The sequence below is a fragment of the Jatropha curcas genome, chromosome 9, assembly GCF_041381405.1.
Source record: "Jatropha curcas cultivar XTBG-Jc1 chromosome 9, XTBG_Jcur_1.0, whole genome shotgun sequence".
NCBI lineage: Eukaryota > Viridiplantae > Streptophyta > Magnoliopsida > Malpighiales > Euphorbiaceae > Jatropha > Jatropha curcas.
In genome coordinates this window covers 6,465,797-6,484,750 of record NC_143159.1, presented here as the reverse complement: position 1 = coordinate 6,484,750, position 18,954 = coordinate 6,465,797, and the positions used below count along the sequence as shown (strand labels likewise).

General features: G+C 30.5%; 2 protein-coding genes across 2 annotated transcripts; both read right to left on the bottom strand.

Annotated features, from left to right (window-relative positions):
• Positions 1 to 114: 114 nt before the first annotated feature.
• Positions 115 to 6,327, bottom strand: LACS9 (long chain acyl-CoA synthetase 9). Its single transcript, XM_089726003.1, has 12 exons — positions 6,166 to 6,327; positions 5,565 to 6,068; positions 5,261 to 5,341; positions 4,722 to 4,991; positions 3,576 to 3,707; positions 3,186 to 3,359; positions 2,791 to 3,020; positions 1,924 to 2,041; positions 1,657 to 1,788; positions 1,414 to 1,548; positions 1,140 to 1,346; positions 115 to 453 (listed from the first exon to the last, which is right to left on the bottom strand). Exons 2-12 carry the CDS (start codon positions 6,012 to 6,014, stop codon positions 286 to 288), a joined length of 2,097 nt encoding a protein of 698 aa, XP_089582129.1. The 5' UTR covers positions 6,015 to 6,068; positions 6,166 to 6,327; the 3' UTR covers positions 115 to 285.
• Positions 6,328 to 12,856: 6,529 nt separating this feature from the next.
• Positions 12,857 to 18,904, bottom strand: TPR8 (Tetratricopeptide repeat (TPR)-like superfamily protein). The gene is made up of 10 exons (XM_012222842.4): positions 18,499 to 18,904; positions 18,011 to 18,276; positions 17,325 to 17,358; positions 16,120 to 16,256; positions 15,841 to 15,907; positions 15,491 to 15,590; positions 14,745 to 14,908; positions 14,064 to 14,110; positions 13,916 to 13,966; positions 12,857 to 13,409 (listed from the first exon to the last, which is right to left on the bottom strand). The coding sequence occupies exons 1-10, from the start codon at positions 18,569 to 18,571 to the stop codon at positions 13,041 to 13,043; spliced, it is 1,308 nt and encodes a 435-aa protein (XP_012078232.1). The 5' UTR covers positions 18,572 to 18,904; the 3' UTR covers positions 12,857 to 13,040.
• Between the last annotated feature and the right edge of the window lie 50 nt (positions 18,905 to 18,954).

Genomic DNA, 18,954 nt, shown 5'->3' with positions numbered 1-18,954 from the left:
CTGTTAGAGACAATCATCCTTGTTAGCTGCTAACTTCCTGAACTTTATGCACGCCAGATATTCCTTTTCAGTTTCCTAGGCTAGCAATATTAAAACCCATATGTAGAAAGAGGAAACAGGAAAACTGTTGTATGTAAATTAAGAAAGCAAAAAATTAAGGTACAATAGATAGAGGGAGGGTATTAAATAAAATTAATGTTAAAAAAAAAAAAAATCCAAGAGAAACAGCAAGTCATTTGTACTAGAAATTCTGCCAATCACCAATGCAAATTAGTTTTTCTTATCTCATGATTCATATAACTTGGAGAGTTCTGCGGAGAAGGCTTTCCTGATGGCCTCTCTCTTGATCTTGAGCGCAGCAGTGACAAGTCCAGATTCAGGAGTCCACGGCTCAGAAAGCAATTTAATTTTTGCTGGGATCTCGAACTTTTCCAAACGTGCTCTCTTAGCTTCCTGTAAATAATAAAGATCGAAGAAAAAACAGTTACCACAAGAAAGCTAACCCAATCATATGAAGTGTCAAGCATATCTTGTCTATCACCATCGTCCTGTTTCTAATAAAATGTCAACTATTCAAGAAAGTGCAGCTGAATTGATTGCAAATTTTTTTCTCTGTTCAAACACAATTCTACAAAGTTCAGGTGCTCAATTAGAAATTGCCAAAAAGTTTGCGCACACAAAATGCCATTAATCCTCTTTTAAGAATAACAATTGGATTATACAAAGCCATATCAGACCAGAAGGTAGAAACTTTCCGCACTTTAATTTAACTTAACACTTGACAAAAGGTAGAACATTGCAAATCAGCATAAGTTCCCAGGAATAAACGAAATTTACCAATGTTATTCAAACTATTAAAACAAGAATAGCTTCATAACATTACAAGTCAGGCGGAAAATTATACCTAAAACTTTTGGAGGGTAGAGACAACATGAGAACCTAATAGTAATGACTCTTAACAGTGTCTGGTCTACTAATAATCAGATTTGTCTCACATCATGAGTTTATTTTTGTGTATAGCCACATGCTCAATTATGCCAAAGGAAATGTCAGACTCACATACAAGTTGCTTTGAAACAATTATGATGAGCAATGAAGGTACCCTATTCAAAACTCAAATTATGATTGGAAATGCATACCTTGCCGAGTGATGCTTGCACTTCCTTTATCGCTTCATTTCTCTCACACAAGTCTGAAAAACTGGTAAAGCTGATTCCCTGTTTTGAAGCCCAATCTTCCAGGGCAGGTTGTGCAGGCACCACAAGGGCCACACAGTAACTGTGAAATGGATCAGCATGCAGCATCATGTTGTCAACATAGGGGCTTACGATAAGAGCAGCCTCAACCTGTAGGGAAAATATTAGTCACAAAGAAATCAGGAAAGAGTTGCGATCTACCTTCAAATATACATACCTTTCCCAAAGAGACATATTCCCCATGCTGAAGCTTGACTATGTCTTTTTTACGGTCAATTATCTCAAGGCAACCATCAGCATGAAATTGCCCAATGTCACCTGTGTAGAACCACCTCATTCCTCTCTCATCAACCTTTTCAGAACAAAAAAAATTGGTATAAATCATAGTGATACATGTTGACATTCGAGCTTGCATGTGAATCCAGTAACATATGATGCCATGAAACTTTTGAGATTTTACCTTGTACACTTCCTTTGTTTTCCCTTCATTCTTGAAATAGCCAACAGTTACACTAGGACCACCAATAACTATTTCCCCACGAGGCATTGGTGAATCACTGGTTAAATATCCACCTTCTGGCCAATCTATTAACTGCCAACAAAAATGATATGGCATATTATTAAAATCTGTAAGTTCATTAGCTGATTGCAGTAACCATGATACAAGCTGGTAGAATTGTCAAGTCAAACACAGAGCTTCTATTACCTAATTTTAATTGATTCTCACCTTAATAAATGTGCTAGGGATTGGATTACCAACTCGACCAACAGATGAATCATCAAACTCAGAAAAGGTCCCACCAGCACAAGTCTCAGTGAGACCATAGCCTTGGCCTATTGGAGCCCTGTATAATGTTCAACACTGCTCAGACGCCGAGGGGAAAATTTAAAAATAAAAATAAAAATGAAACAAAAGAAAATTGGAAGATAAGCATGAAACAATAAGTTAAAGATGGAGTTGAGTTGTTGATATTTATTTCATTACTCACGCCCAAACATGACGAAAGTTTTATCCACTGACATGTACAGAGCTTTTATTTTCTTATTTACTTGAAGCACAAATTTAGAATCTCAATGATCTTACGGAAATTTCAAGAATTTTTGGTGTGTTTTTAGCTTAAAAGTTGTGCATCAATTCTTTTCTGTTTTCTCTTGCATGGATCAGAAATAGCCCTTCAATGTAAAAAATGTAATAGCACTCAAGTGGATTCGTTCCTTACCGAACATGCTTCAAAGTTACGAGGAATTCTCTTTAATTTTCAATTTTTTTTGCTTATCCTTTTTGTGCTTTTAGTGTATAGGACTCAGAATTTCCCTTTTGTACATAAATTCCTTCAAATCAACTGATTTGTAGGTTGAGTTTCGGCAAAAATATTAATTCCCGTCCCTCTAAGAAGAAACCAAAATTCTGGTTTAAATTTTAAAAATTGAAACTAATTGCTTAGGTTCACAAGATCCAGGCTGCAGTATATCATCAGTGGAAAAGGTATTGGATGAAACTATAAATTTTCAAATATAGCATGATACACGTAAAGCTACAGTTCATCAATAAATATGCATAAAAATCGACCAAGCTTTGCGAAGTCGTACTAACCCAAGGCAAATGTTGATAAATCTTTGAGTATCAGCAGAAAGAGGAGCACCTCCAGAAAGCAAAAAACGGATGCGACCTCCCAGAACTGCTCGAACTTTCCTAAATACAAGGAAATTCCAAAGAAGCAATTCTAGGCCCCAAGCTCCAAACCAACTACCATTCAATGCAGACAATCTACGGGCATACGCTAAGTCAAACAGTTTCTTACTTAGGCCACCCTTTGCATCCACCTGAGTCGTTAAGAAAATTTAGTGACCATTCTTGATATCAGACAAAAAGCTATCACTCAAAAATAGGTTATTTGTGTCGACTTTCATGCATGTTTACGTGTTAGCATTCATGTAAGAAAGCTCAACTGTGAGAAGAGATATGGGAAGCATGCATATAATCCTAACCTTCTTGCGCACACCATCTCGGACACGATCAAGAATTGCTGGGACAGCTGCCATTACAGTTGGCCTCAAGACAGTGGCGTCCCCCTTTGTTCCCCTTTTAATCTTATTCGATGTATCAGTTAGCGTCAGAGGAGTTCCATACCCTATCGCACTTCCAACAGCTGCTACTATATTCTGCAACATGAAAGGTGAAATTTGTTAAAGAACACAGAAGGGAGGAATCATATAGTTTCATAAATCCTTGTTCAACGGGAAAGATATAGACAGGAAACAGCTATTGCTGTGTAAATTACTAATAAGAGCTTCATAAATCCTTGTTCAACGGGAAAGAAATAGACAGGAAACAGCTATTGCTGTGTAAATTACTAATAAGAGCTCCATATTCCATACCTCAGCAGCTATTTCCAGGATATGAGCCAAGGGTAGGTATGCCAGATAAACATCATTGCTCTCAAGGCCAGGAACAATTGTCCTGACTGAAGAAACTACAGCTAGGACATTGCCATGTGTCATCATTACACCCTGAGAAAAGTTGTCATAATGGAAACAAATAAGTATCATGCAAGCTCTGATATGTTTTGATAAACTATTAAAATTCCATATATTTCGTAGTAACATGACCAAAGCACAAACAAGTTCAAGGGAACAAATCAAACTATTTTGTTAGTCAAGGGAACAAATCAAACTATTTTGTTAGTGCAGTTTCAAACTTTACAAAGAAAAAAATATTCATCATGATTCCATAAAGTTGAAAACCACCAAACAGAACTATGATCCCAATGGCACAGGCACCATAAAAAAAAAAAAAAAAACTTGTGTTGAATTTCAATACATGATGAAGTAGACTAACCAGTTGCTGTTCCACAACTTAAACATATAAAATAAATGCTTGGAATTTGAGCTTCAGCATCTTGTCAATATTGAAACAATTATGTTCAATTAGCCATATAATTTCAGCCCTTTGGAATGAAAATAAAACTAAACAGCAATCTGTGAATTTTATGGAAAAGGGTTGAAGAAAAGCATGCCAGTACTTTCCCTGAATTTGCATTTGCCATACAAGGGTGATAGAAATCAATTTTACATAACAATCAAATATAAATAAGAGACAACACCAACTTTTTGCAATAAATTAGATTAGGCTTAACAGCCAAGAGGAAATGGCAAATGGAGAAGAAAAAGATGGTATCATCTAGGCGACATACTTGTAGAAAGCCTAGATGTAGTCACCTTAAGATGCCCCATGCAACGCTACCGTTCAAAAATCATCCAAGTGTCAAAGTTACTTTCTAGTTACAACCAATTAGAAAACATTAAGAGTTAATCAAGTGAAGGTGAACAAGCTTATAACAATAGACTATAACACATAATAGATGCTCTTACTTGAGTGAAGGGCATTAATTTTTTTCAGCTTTGTTTTATGTTTTAAGCCTTAGGAGGATTTCTTGCCTTCCACAGCATACATTCATTTCTTTCTTTCTCAATAATATTTTCTTATCTAAAAGAAAAAAAAAATAATAATAAAGATGCTCCAACCTTAGGCAATCCAGTACTTCCACTAGTGTACATTATTACAGCAACATCAGTTGATAATGGTAAATCAGCTCCAACAGGATTTTCTCGACCAAGTTTCTCCACGTTAGGAAGTGAGATGATTTTCCAGTGACCACTCTGCTCCAGTGATGATGCAGCAGATGGAATTTCATCATCCATACAAATCACACGTCTCACTGTGTCAAGTTGTCCACTTATGTCCACAAGTTTCTTCAATTCTTTGTTCCCACAAATGATAGTTGTAACCTCTGTCTGAAGAGAAAAACATGTACGAACAGCAGTGAATAAGATGTCACAAAAGGAGAAGGAAAATTACTATTGGAAACATAAAAATTGCAGTCATTCATTATGATTGCATTTTATCCAATAGCATGTCCCAAACAGCAGACCATATCAGTTTACTGGAAGTACCAAACTTGTCCTCTCAAGCATAAAATCTACAAGGCCATTACACTTGGTTTTACACATACTAATGTGTAAGAGTGTATGTGTGTGTGTGTATATATAGCGAGAGAGAGAACCTCGTTTAATGAGTGACACAGAGCCTCCTCCCCCAAAGATGCATAAATGGTAACCACAGTGACATTGCGCCTAAAGCAACCCTGATACGAGATAACACAATTAACCATTTGAGTAATTCCAGAAGACCATAGAAATGATTTAGCAACAAAAAGAATTTAAGATGAAGCTAATAAAGTAAGACATTTCTATCTTTCACTTTCACAGCATAACTGAAACAATCTCACACACTTGCTTTCAGAAGTTCTGACTCAGTCGCAACATTATTTTCCATAAAACAATAACTACAACTAAAAAGAAAAGCACCTGCAACGCAATAAACCATTCAGCTCTGGTGTCAGCAAATATAGCCACACGTTCTTCCTTTCTATGTCCAATCTGAGCTAACCCAGAAGCAAAACTACAAACTTTTTCGAACACTGTCTCATAAGTAAGCCATTCATACTCTCCCAAATGAAGCTTTTCAAAAGACCTCCCATCTTCACTCACTTCAGTCTCCTTTGAGATCAATTTCCTTGTTCCTAACAATAACTTATCCCCATATCTCATACACGCGTCCTCAAAAAGCTGAGCAAGAGTATAAACACCTTCCCACGCCGTTTCTAACGGCTTCGAGAACTTCGCATTTCTTATCGCATAACCAGCTTCGCCGCCAACATCGACCGGAACTCCTCGTTTCTTCACATTGTTCTTTGAACTCCGGAACAGAAGAGTAACCAGAACAGGAACAAGAACACCAACTAGATAAGCACTCATGCTTCAAAATGATTAAAAAACCACTATAACAAAAAAATCTACAAATTCCAAATCCTGTAACACCAAAAAAAATCAAATTCAATCTCGAAACATAAGATCAACAACAACAACAACAACAACAACAACAATAAATTAAAAGACGAAAGTTTACCTTTTATTCGACTAAAAGAGAACTTGAAAATCAAAGGAGTGGCATTGAGATTTTCTTGAGAATCCAAACGGTAGCGTTCAAAGTAGCGTAGGTTGCAGTGGTGGACGGAGAGATCGAGAATGGAGAAGTTGGAGTTTCAGGAGCACTAAAAGTGAGAAATTCGTTTCTTTGTTTCAGTTTTTTTTTTTTTTTTTCTCTTCTCTCTCCCTCCTGTTGACGCACACAGAATACAATTGGTTTGCTTAAGGACCATACACTTGGCAATCGGTTCAGGGGGTATTTTAAATCTCAACCGTGTAATTAGTTGACGGGACATTGATGATGTGGTATGTGCGGTCCGGATGGGAAAAGGAATATCGCTGCGCGAATCGTAACCGTCAATCTGTTTGCTCCGCCTTGATCTCCAGTGAACCACAAACAGCTCAAAAGGACTGCTTCTCAAAGGCATTATTCCTTTTAAATCCAAATTAAAAATATACTTTTCATTTTTACTTTTTAGGCCTTAAATAAAATAGTTGAAAAGGGATTATATCAATGTCATGTTGCTAGTTTTCTAATTTATAAATTTTTATCCATTTATATAAAAAAGAGCCGCATCTTTCTAGTTCTCTATTTTTCTTTCAAGGGTCTTTTACACCATCTTTGAAATAAATAAATTTATATAATAAATTAAAATAGGGAATTTAATTGAATTCTATAAAATTATATTTGAAATAAATTCTTAAATAAAAATTCATTTCTCTTTATTTTTTATAATACACTTGACATAATAATTTAATAAAAATAAATAACAAACACCAATTATGTTTATTATATACAATAAAATAACATGTTATTTTTTTAATTATTTAATTAATTATGTAAGTATTAACATTTATCATAAAAATTATTTTAATTATTAAAAGTCTTATTGATTTAAGTAATTAATTTGAAAACTATAAAAATATTTAAAAAAGTTATTGTTGTTTTCAATTGAATTTCAAAACAATGGTTGATAGTCGGTTTTTATAGTTTCACAGTAATAAGTAACGTTTTTACTAGATTAAGAAAAAATTAACGTTATTACTAGTTTAGGGTGGAGGTAAAAAATAAAGTTAGTTATTATAAGATTTAAAAAAAAAACGTCAGTAGGAATTTTTCAAAAAGAGAAAAAGTAAACAAAAAGGAAAACAAAAAAGAGTAAAAAAAAAAAATAACCTTAGTAGGAATTTTCCAAAAAAAAAAAAACAAAAAAGAGTAAAAACAATTGAATTTATAATAAATGGTAATTTCCTCAATAAAAATTTAATGGTTTAATTTTGTGGAATTAATTTAGAAATTTCACTAATTTTAGTAGAATTTGAATTAGATATACCCAAAAATTTTATAGAATTCAATTCCTATAATTAAATCTATATTTTTTTTAATTCCAAATACAAAACATTGGATTTCCAAATGAATTCTAAAAAATTTTATGGAATTCATCCCTTCCAAATAGGGTTTTAGATTTTATTTTTTTAATCACTATTGGCCATTAGAAAAGATTATTCTTTTCCATACATTTCCATCATTTTTCTTTATATATTCAGTTTTTTTAATAAATTCCAAATTTGTAATCATTTGAAATAAATCTTGTATTTAATCTCCGATAATTTATTGATTTTTCTTCTTTTATAGACTTGCTTTCCAATATTAAGTAATAGCTTTTATATGTATCTTTTATTTATTTTCTGTTTACAACTCGAAATATAAAATAAATTGTTTATTCTTTATGATTTGATATTTTAGATCTTTTAAATTCAGCCTAATAATTTCATAAAAATTTAATATTTTAGACTTTTTCGCTGCATCAATTATCGCAAGTTTCCGAAAAAAAAAATAAAATTGGAGACAATATTCTCTTTGGCATAATCACCTCCAAAACGAAAATTTCAACTTTCTATATTTATATTTAGTGCACTTACATAAATACCATAATGTAATCAATTTATATTATTTATTACATAAATACCATGAAACCGAGCCAAGTTTAAACCTGATTTTCATACTGTTTGTTAAACAATTAAGAGCTAGCTCGAGAAAGCATGCTTTGTTAAAGCTTAGGAACTCGGTCATTTATTAGACAAATATACGTTATTTACCAATTCAGTTACTAATTATTACAATTTATAATATAATAAATATATTAATTTTTATTAATAATTATTATGATTTGAGAATAATATTAATAACTGTCATTTAAAATTATGATAAAATTTTTTATTATAGATTTATAATGGAAGAATTGTAAAATTATATATCTATTTATATCTGTTTATCTATAATATATATATATATAAAAGTAAAACCAGAGGAATATTACAATTGGCAAAAATGTCATGACCAAATTTATGGACTGATAAAGGGTTTTAATTTATTTATTTGAGAAAATATAAATAATTTAATTTTCATTGGTTATATTAGTTTTCTATTTAAATCTAAATTCTATTGAATAAAATAAGAAATTATATTATATATAAGGTGTATATTAAATATGGTAAGAATATAATATTTTTAAGGATTTTAATATTATTTAGTTTAAAAAATAAAGATAATTTAGTTTTATTTGGTTATATTAATTTTTATTTAAATTTAAATTCTATTGGATAAAATAAGAAGTTATATTATATTATATATATTTAATATGATAAGAATATAATATGTTTAAGGATTTTAATTTTATTAATTGAAAAATAAAGATAATTTTATTTTTTTATTATATTATTTTTTTATTAAAATTTAAATTATATTGGATAAAAAACTATATAATATATTAAATAATATACATATTAAATATGACAAGAATATTATAATTTGATAAAATAAAAAATTATATAATATATTAATAAGAAATTATATAATATATTAATAAGATAAATACTAAATATGACAAGAATATAAGGATACAAATTGATAAAAAAGAAATTATATAATATATAAAATATGATATATTAAATATTGCAAGAATATAAGAATTCAATAAAATAAAAAATTATATTGTATATTAAATATGTTAAGAGTATAAGAATCCAATTTGGTTTTTTAATAATATTTAATTTAAACGTGTAATTTAAAATAAATCAATTAAATTTAAAGTCTATATAATTTAAATACAATTCCTTATTAAGAAATTTTATACCAATTAAATTCACGACGGATAAAGTCAACGATAAGCAAGGCTCGTTCAAAAAAACTACATATTTACAAGTATGAATGGAGAGAGGAACATTGGGATTGAAAAAAAAAAAAATCCTAACTAATTTTAGAAATAGACAAAAAATAACTTTAAGACTTAAATTTTATTGGGTGGAAATATAAAGATTTCTATACTAATTAAATATTCTAATATAGTACGATTAGTTAAAACCTATTAAAAAAAAGTAAATCTAATAAAATTCATAATTGTATTAAACTTCCTAATTGAGTTGAATTTCCTTAAAACCTCTAAAAAAACTTCCTAATTTTCTTTGATTTATACCATTTAGTTTGCAAAATTGAAAAACAATTGGAAACAAAATATGTATATATAGTATACAATAGAAGATTGTGTTTGTCTTCTCAAAAAAAAAAAAAAAAAAAAAGTTTGAACTTGTGCGATATTAAATAATAATATTATAATAAAAATGATAATGTAAACGGATGACATTATTTTTTGAATATTACTATTTCTATTTAGATTAGTATTACAATGAGTTAATAATAATATTCCTAATTGGTCAATATTTATATCTATATAAATATAGTAATAGATAATATATATGTATAATTCATATTTAATTATGACTAATTTACTTGCTATTTGATTTTAAATTTTTTAGATAAAAAATTCACCAACAAAATGAAATCATTCATCACTAATTCAAGGAAAATTAAAATTTCACTTTCTATCTTTTATGGAAATAATTTATGTATTTTATTTTACAGAAATATATATTTTTTTCTGTTTTGTTTCGATTTGATTTTTTTACTAAGCTTAATGATAATATATTATAACATACAAATATTGATTTTAAAATTATAAAAAAAATTAAATCATTTATATTTAACGTGTAAAAATGTGTAATGCATGTTCATAAGAATTAGTATATATATTAACCATATTTATATTTATAAAGGAGTCTTATAGTTATTTTATTATTAATCATATGAGATTCACTCCCCCACAATTACTTGAATTAAAAGAGAAAAGAGATTAAATTTGAGAAAAATAGAAAGTGGCTATAATAGTCTTATTTTGATGGTGAAGACGGGCAGAATCAGGCTTCCAATTTTGAGTGGGCAAAAAAATAAAATCTTTAAAGGGCTTGAATTTTTAGAAATTAGAACTTTAAAATCTCAAAATATTTTATACTCCGTTCCACGTAAATGAATTCAAAATATGGAATTCATTTCTAAATGAATTTTCATATTTTATATTATTAATTAAAAACATGTAATTCAATTAAATTTCACATAATCATCAATGGAATAAATTAATAATTGAAAACTCATTTGTTCATGTTTCCTCGAATATCAATGAAATAGTAATTTCACAAAAATAAATAATAAATGCCAATTATATTTATGTTGTGCTATATAATTTTTTATATTTTTATTAAAATAAATATATAAAATAAAAATTATCAATAAAATTATACATTTAATTTAATGGACATTTAACTTGAATCTCTCACCTCAATAGTAAAAAAAAGGCTAAAAAATATTAAAATAAAATATGGAAATATTAAATAAAAAAAACATAATGATAAGAAAATATATTTCTAAAAAAATGAATTTTTTAAATGGTGTTGGTCAAATTTGATAAAATAAATAAGTTAAATAAGTAAAAAATTAAAAAATTAATTTTGTAAAAGGAGAAAGGTAGTCTTGTCATAAAAAATTTGATTGCTTAGTTTTTTGAAATTCATTTACAAATTTCACCTATTTTTATGAAATTTGGTGTAGTTATGTTGGATTTCATAAAATTGAACTCATAATTTTTTTATCCCAAAAACAAAATATAAATTTTAAAATGAATTTCACAAAAAATTTTATGGAATGCGTTTGTTCCAAGATTAAAAATTGAGTCCTTGGGTGGTTAAGGGACCAAACACGTTGAAATCCCAACCAAAAAATTGAGCTAATTTACCTCTAAACAAATCCATCAAACAAAAAAAAAAAAAAGTTAATTAATTTTTTTTTATGTTCGCATGTAAAGTAAAAAAAAAAAAGTTTTCAATTTCATAAATTTAATTCAACAACAATATTCTTGTTTTAGACCTCATTTTTATTTTATTTGAAATTAGTTAAAATTAGTTGTGTATCTGCATAATGGGAGTATTGTATAATTTTTTTAATTGATTTGAATGAATAAATTTTTAGAAAATTATTGCTATTTATATTTATATTAATTCAATTTAAATAATTTATTTATATATTTTGCTTAAATGATAAAAGGTGAAATTATATGTTCGTTTTGAAATTCTTAAGTAATAATCTGATATGTTTATTGAGATAATAAATTAGTGTAATTTCAACTAATATAATTATTAATTTTTCTTTTTAAATTCTCATATATTGAATTGAAACACTTTTAATCTTTTAATTTTTATAATTAAATGAGGTAAAAGAAGATTTAATGGTAATAGAACAAATTTTAATTAATAAAATTATATCTTAATTCTATTAATTAATCATATTATTGTAATTCTATTATTTAATTAATATTTATTAATTATAACTCTATAGAATTGCATTAAATTTCATTAGTTTGTAACTTCATTATATAATAAAAAAATTATTAAATGCAAAAACATAATTATAATGGAAATAAATGTTTCATAAGCTTTTTTATATTTTAATATCATACTTTACTCTATTATCACATCGATATTCTTGTTTTATAAATTATATATAAATATAAATATAAATTAGTATAGATAGATAGATGAAAGCAGCCACCTTTGTCTCATTCACTAATTACTAACTTACCCTTCAATAATTTTCTTTAAAAAATAGCAAGGCAAAAGACCTTTTTTTTAAAAAAAATTTTTTTATGAAGGTTTATACGAAGTCAACAGCTGATAATAAAATTGTATAATGTGATCATTCGAGTGCACGTACGGTATGTATTGAATTAGTCGATGCTTTCTCCTTCTCTGCCGTTTCCGTAGGAGTTTGATTCCACGCGTAATGCTTTCTTTAGCCCAGCCATCCCGCTGAGTGCTTAGACTATGTGATGATGATTCATCAAGACTTCTTCAACGTTTCACACCTACTTTTTTTGTCCACTTCCACCTACGACCTACCTTATTGCAAGTTGCAACAAATATATAATTTATCTAGAATAAATTTTTTTAAGAAGATTTGATAATTACAACAAAACCATTTTGTATAAAAAAAACCTTTTGACTCAAGCGCCTTTAACAACTGGGCCAAAGCTTATTTGACTAGGAAACTTCAATGTGAACCCAATATCTTCAAACTTACATTTTCTCAATTAACTACGAAGTATATTGAAGTTCCTAACTAAATGAACTTGTCTAGCATAGAATATAATTGACAAGTTCTTTGTTAGAGATATTGGACATGACGCTTTAAGAGTTTGAAACTTCAATTGCTTGATTTTGAAGCAAAAAGTTCTTGTTTACCTTTTCTGTTTGCCTTGAAGCAAAAATAATTGCTATGGGAAAAAGAAGCACAATAGAACCACTCGCGTTTCATATTCTACAATGTGTACATAATTGGCCAAGTCTTGCCGTTACAAGAAAAAACTCCTCTCAACATTTAACAAATATAACTGTAAAACTCTATAAAAATGTTTAAAAAATATATATATCTTAAAAGAAAGATCATGATACAAGATTGTAACAACAATTTCAGTTTGTTGATCTTCCATTAGTTGTATTTGTATCTTGAGGGTTTCCGTGGGATGCAGGCGCAGGGGCTGCCCCAGAGACCATTTCCATCATTGATCTCAAAGCTCCTCTGAGTTCTTCAGGTATATTTTCTCCGAGATTTAAATTAATGTTTCCACCTAGACTTATTTCTGGTTCATCAGCTTCATTAGAATTCCGATCTTCTCCTTGCCTGTCTTGAGGGTGCCCGCCTGGGTAGACTTGTGCAGCCATGTCTCTTAAAATGTTTGTAAAATTGACAGGAATGGCATTAGTGTTGAATGGCATTGATGGAAATGGAGGAAACTGGCTATTAAATTCTTGACCATCACGAGTGGACAAATTTGTATTCTGCATAAGATGGGATTGACAAATAATTTCCTTAATACAATGAAAGCATGCAGAGGAATATGATAATTATAAGGATGATTAAAGATGACTTTTAGACCTCGAAAATTAGGGCGCATAAAAACCTGAACATAAGGACTGTTGAACTGCACATAAACGAGCCACAATAGATGTTGTGTGCTTTGCAAAGGCTATAAAGAAAATTGAGGGCAACTAGAAAAGAAAGTTCAATAATGAAAGAAAGAACTTCATGATACACACAAAATCACACAGTAAAAACATGAAATGGAAGGTCCGCATACACGGAGGAGGTTTCAAAGGCGAACCAGCAAGAGAAAGATTTCCAAAAAATCCAATGCTTTAGACCACCTTCTTGCGCCTGGTTAACACAATTTTGAAACCTTTCTAGTATTGACACTCTATTTACTCATTAAATAACTGTTATCCAGAGCAGTAGGCCCACTACATGTCAATTCTCAAATAAAAAGGGAAGGAAAATATAGATATACCTGATCCCGTCCAGTCCGTTGCTGCTTTTCTTTCAATTTCTGTGCAGCTACCTATGTATGTTTGAAGGAAAATAAGTGATAAATAATTAGTGAATAAGAGGAAGAAGAACAGGGATACGAAATAGGGAGGCAGAAAAATAGAACAAACCTGAATATTTTCTTTGACTGATTCATTGTGGGGATCCAGTTGCAAAGCTGAAAATAAGAATATTTGGATGGAATATCAGGTTATTTTAGTTTAAACATAATGAACAGCATTATCCCTGCATAGACTCAATGTTAGATGATAATGCACCACAGACATCTAATGATGAGGCAAGCTCATATGTTCATCGCTCCTTAACAATGTTGCACGATATCATTTATTCTAAACATCCCAATATAATTAATAGATAAAAGATCTCAACCGAAACACCACTACTAATCATACAAGATGAAAAGAAAATTAAGCCATTGGCTCTCCAGTAAATATGTTCATATTTCAGTTGCAAGCTACCTGATGTACATTAAGCAGTAAATGCTCAATAATATACAGTAACAGCTTGCAGCTTGCATCGGCTACAACTAAATCAAACATTTGCATGTGGATGAAAAACAACGTTACAGAAAAATGTTAAAGTACTAGCTTATCCTCTTCAGGTGATTGAGTAATCGAGTCTACTGCAGCATAATATAGAGATAGTAAGACATGACAAAGCAATTAGGATATTACATTAATATATGAAATGAGAAGCAAGGAATAAAAACTCACATTTATGTCGAAATGATAAATGCACTTTGTGTTGTTCTAGCAATATTGAGGGTATTAAAGAATCAATGTTGCACTAACCTTTGCTAAATCCTTTATCAATAGCATCCCTGTAGTTTCCTTGTGCATAATACGCCAGTCCAAGACGACTGTATGCCTTACTGTAATTTGGGTCAATCTCAATGGATTTAAGGCAGTCTCTGATTGCTTCAGCATATTTGTGGATCTGAGTAAAAGCAGCAGCCCTGACATGCATACATCATGCTAATGAATTTGAAATTTAAATCATGCAATAAAACAATATAAAAGCCCCCAATACTCCACCAAAGCATGGTCCTAGAAAGGGAACATGACTATCATCGCATCAGATAATATAAGTGTGCGCATGTATGTGGAAACCAAATAATGCCAATTTTATTGCTATTTGTCCTAAAGCAATAATGTCCTCAACTCAACGTCATTGAGCAAACATCTAGTATATTCTTTAAAGAGAGAAACAACTCAATCCTTGTTCCAAAAATTGAATTATGTCTTGTCACAAATTGTTTGAAAGAATTATGAGACGCTTAATGCTTATAACATTCAGTACATTCTTCACGAACCAATCTAGTGGTCAAGGTCAGACTCTCTCTAAGCGCAAGCACCAGGGTCCAAATACCAATATACCATCACTAAAAACACCCTTCTATAAAATTCTGTTGAAGCATGAAGCTACATCCACAAAATGCTTCTCCTTTTTATTCATGAGAAACAGGGCCCTTATCATAAAATCATTGTAATAGATTCATATAGTGCAAGTATATGTAAACAATTGATTGGAAGAGCACCTGTTACAGTAATAAATGGAATTATTTTCAGACAGTGAAATGGCACATGAATACAACTCAATTGCATTAGAGTACATCTTTGACTGCATGGCCATGTTACCTAAAAGCAAAGACAAATATAATATAATACAGTCAGCATTCACAAAGATCAAATTATATTAATGTAAGATAATATTATTCTCTTTGGTATTGCTAAACACACACTCGATAAGACAAACACATAAATGTAGAAACATTTGAAGGATGCATATCTGCTGCCATAAAATTTTGCTAACAGGCAATTTTTGTACAAGTTATAAATTAAAAGTGTCTCAAGCTGTCAAGCATAAAAGCTAAAAATGCATATGCACCTTGCGACTTGAATGTTTCTGCCAGACTGTTCCGGTTATATGATTGGCATCCAGCTTTTTCCATCTCCTGATACAACCATGTTTTGATAGATCAAGCTAGTAATGAAATAAGAAAAGGACAGACTGGCAGATGTACAATCTACCATCAAACTTTTTGCCAAATTAAACATAGGGACAAGCATAATAGTATAAAACAAACTGACAAAGAATAGTGGAATAAATCAATGTTTTTTTTTTAAATGCACCTAGTTTACATGGGCAGCAACAAGTCTAAATTACATTTAGAGCATCATGAAATAAACGTGTTGCTTTATCCAGTTGAACTGGATCATCGTTCCCATCAAGCGTGCTCTTAAAAAAGTGAATTTTCTCAAGGGCAGCAAAGAATTGCCCAAAGAGTTCATCTTTGGAAATCCCTGCAATAACATTTGAAATAAATTAATGAATGTCATAAACCATAAATCTTTAAACCAATAACAGAAGTTTCAGACTGCAGAAACCCATCCAAAACTCAAATTAAACCCTATAGAAAAGGGGAATGAAACACGCACAACAACAACACTTTTGAGCAATTAGATCCTTAATGCAATTTGTGGATGGGCAATAACATCACTTTTGCCCATACCATTTCCAAACAAGTGAATGTTCAACAATTTCAATTCACTTCTCTGTTTCTTAAAAAGAAAAATAAAAACAACTATGGTTATGATACTCTAAACTTGAACATAATTTCAAGTCATTAAAAAATTACCATTAATTGTCAATAAGACCATCACATTGTGCAAAATAAAATATCAAGACCCAGAGAAAAATTAAACACAAAAATAAAAACAGAATGCAACTTCTTAATTCTCAAACTCAAACCCATAATTTAACATTTATCTTAATATACATAACTTTCCTGTAATTCTTCTATGTCAAATAAATAAACAATAAGATCAAACTAATCTCACATCATATGCTTTACTTTTGTGAGGGGACATTAAAAAACTAAAAGGAGCAAAGTGATGCCAGCCAAGTTTATGATAAGCACCCTAACTCTCATTTTTTCACATTCCTTACTGAATTGTACCTCTGAAAGTATCTCACCTGGAGCACAATTTTTATTGTGCACTGGGAGAGTTGATATAAACAGTCATCCCCCTGCTTTTGCAGAGAGACTGTTTCTGTGACTTGAACCTATGACCTCTAGGTCACAAGTTGAGTAACTTTATCTTTAGACCAAAGCCACCCTCACTGAGCACAGTTCCTACTCCTATGAAAAATCATCATCGTAAATGTGCTTTTTATTTGAAGAGAAATAGTAATCAAGCTGGCGCCACATAATAGTTTCTTTGGAAGAAATTTATATCTAGCCAGTTTAATGCTTAGTTTCTCATTGCACAAACAGTACACTAAAGTTGAAAAGCATTGAAGTAATAGAACAAAAAGAACTCGATACATAATCTTGGGCAGTGCCAAGAGAAGAAAGAGTACAAGCCTACCCGTTGCATAAGATGGTTCTGTCCAATCGTCACCCTGATGAAAATAAAATAAAATAAAATATTTAAAACTTGAAAAAACTGTAGTTGTACCAATAAATTTTAAAAAGTAAAGCATCCATATGTATATGCATTTTCAGTTTAACTTAACAAAAAAATGGGAAACAGCACCATTCACACAAACCAAAACCCTAATAAAGAACAGAACACTTATGGACACTCCAAGAACATTAGTTGAACTCCATCATTACATCTTTTTCAATTTTCAGTTTCATCTATAAACTCTCTTCCCATTTACTCATCCATATAGCTACTTATAACTAGAAGTTCAACATTGTTAAGCAAAAAAAAAAAAAAAAAAAAAAAAAAAAATATATATATATATATATATATATATATATATATATATATATATATATATATATATATATATATATATATATGTATGTATGTATCAAAGGTTTGAAGTCCATATTAGCTACTTATAACTAGAAGTTCAACATTGTTAAGTAGTTATATTGCGATAACGTCCTGCTATGTGCTTTTCAAATGTGGATATATAAGAATGACAGACATTTTAAGATCAACAAAGATTTGAAACTAAAATAATCTCAAAAGAAAACCTAAGACAAAGAATAACAAAAACAACACAAATAATTAAAGAACAATGATAGGGAAAAGAAAAAGACCAGAGTCCTAGAAGCTTCTACGCGATGAGCATCAACAGCACTGTTCTGGACATGGGATGAACTAGAAGCATCTACTGGAGCAGCTCCATGACTCAAATTTGATTTGATGTTTTGATCCTCATTTACCTCCAGTGAACGAAATAAGTCAACCAATAAACCAGGTTTTATGCAATCACTGGTAGATGTTGAATCGAGCTTAAAAACCTCAGTCAAACATTCCCTGGCAACTTCTAGACCTTCAAGATCAACACCAGGTGCGGGTTCAACTAAAACATAAAGAGCCACCATCAGAATACGAATCAAACAACCAGAAAACCAAACTCAATGCACATAATCTATGGTCATCAGTCTATAAATAAATATAATAAAACAATCATTATCATATAACTAAATACGACAGCATTAAATTATCATTCGAAATTGATCAACAGTGCCCATGCCAACATATATATATATATATATAGAGAGAGAGAGAGAGAGAGTATAACCGGAGTTGAGGAAGTCGAGGAAGGCACGAACGATGCGAAGAGAGAGTGGAGAATCTGTTTTCAAGTTCGCCATTGAGAGAAACAGAGAGACCGGTAGAAAGAGGCTTAACGCGGGCACATGATAAGAGTAAGGGTTTTGATGTTATTTTCCGACGTTCAATAACGCAGGGGAGAAGAGGAAAGAGCAAGGGAACGACGAGGCTATGAGAGGAAAAATGCTCCAGCGATAGTGAAGGCCGTAGGTTTGGTTGCAGGGTTGGCGATGCACCTCCCAGGAATCGGAACATCTACAGGTTGGATTTTGGGGAATCCCTTCTTTTAACCAAATGCTGGAAAATCCTGGAAGACCGGAACCGCTTTCAAAAGGAATTGGGCCGTAAGTTTTTACGGATGCCTAAAACAAAAATCAATCTAAAACTTTAATTTTTAGTTACATTTTGCATTGAATTCGTTTAC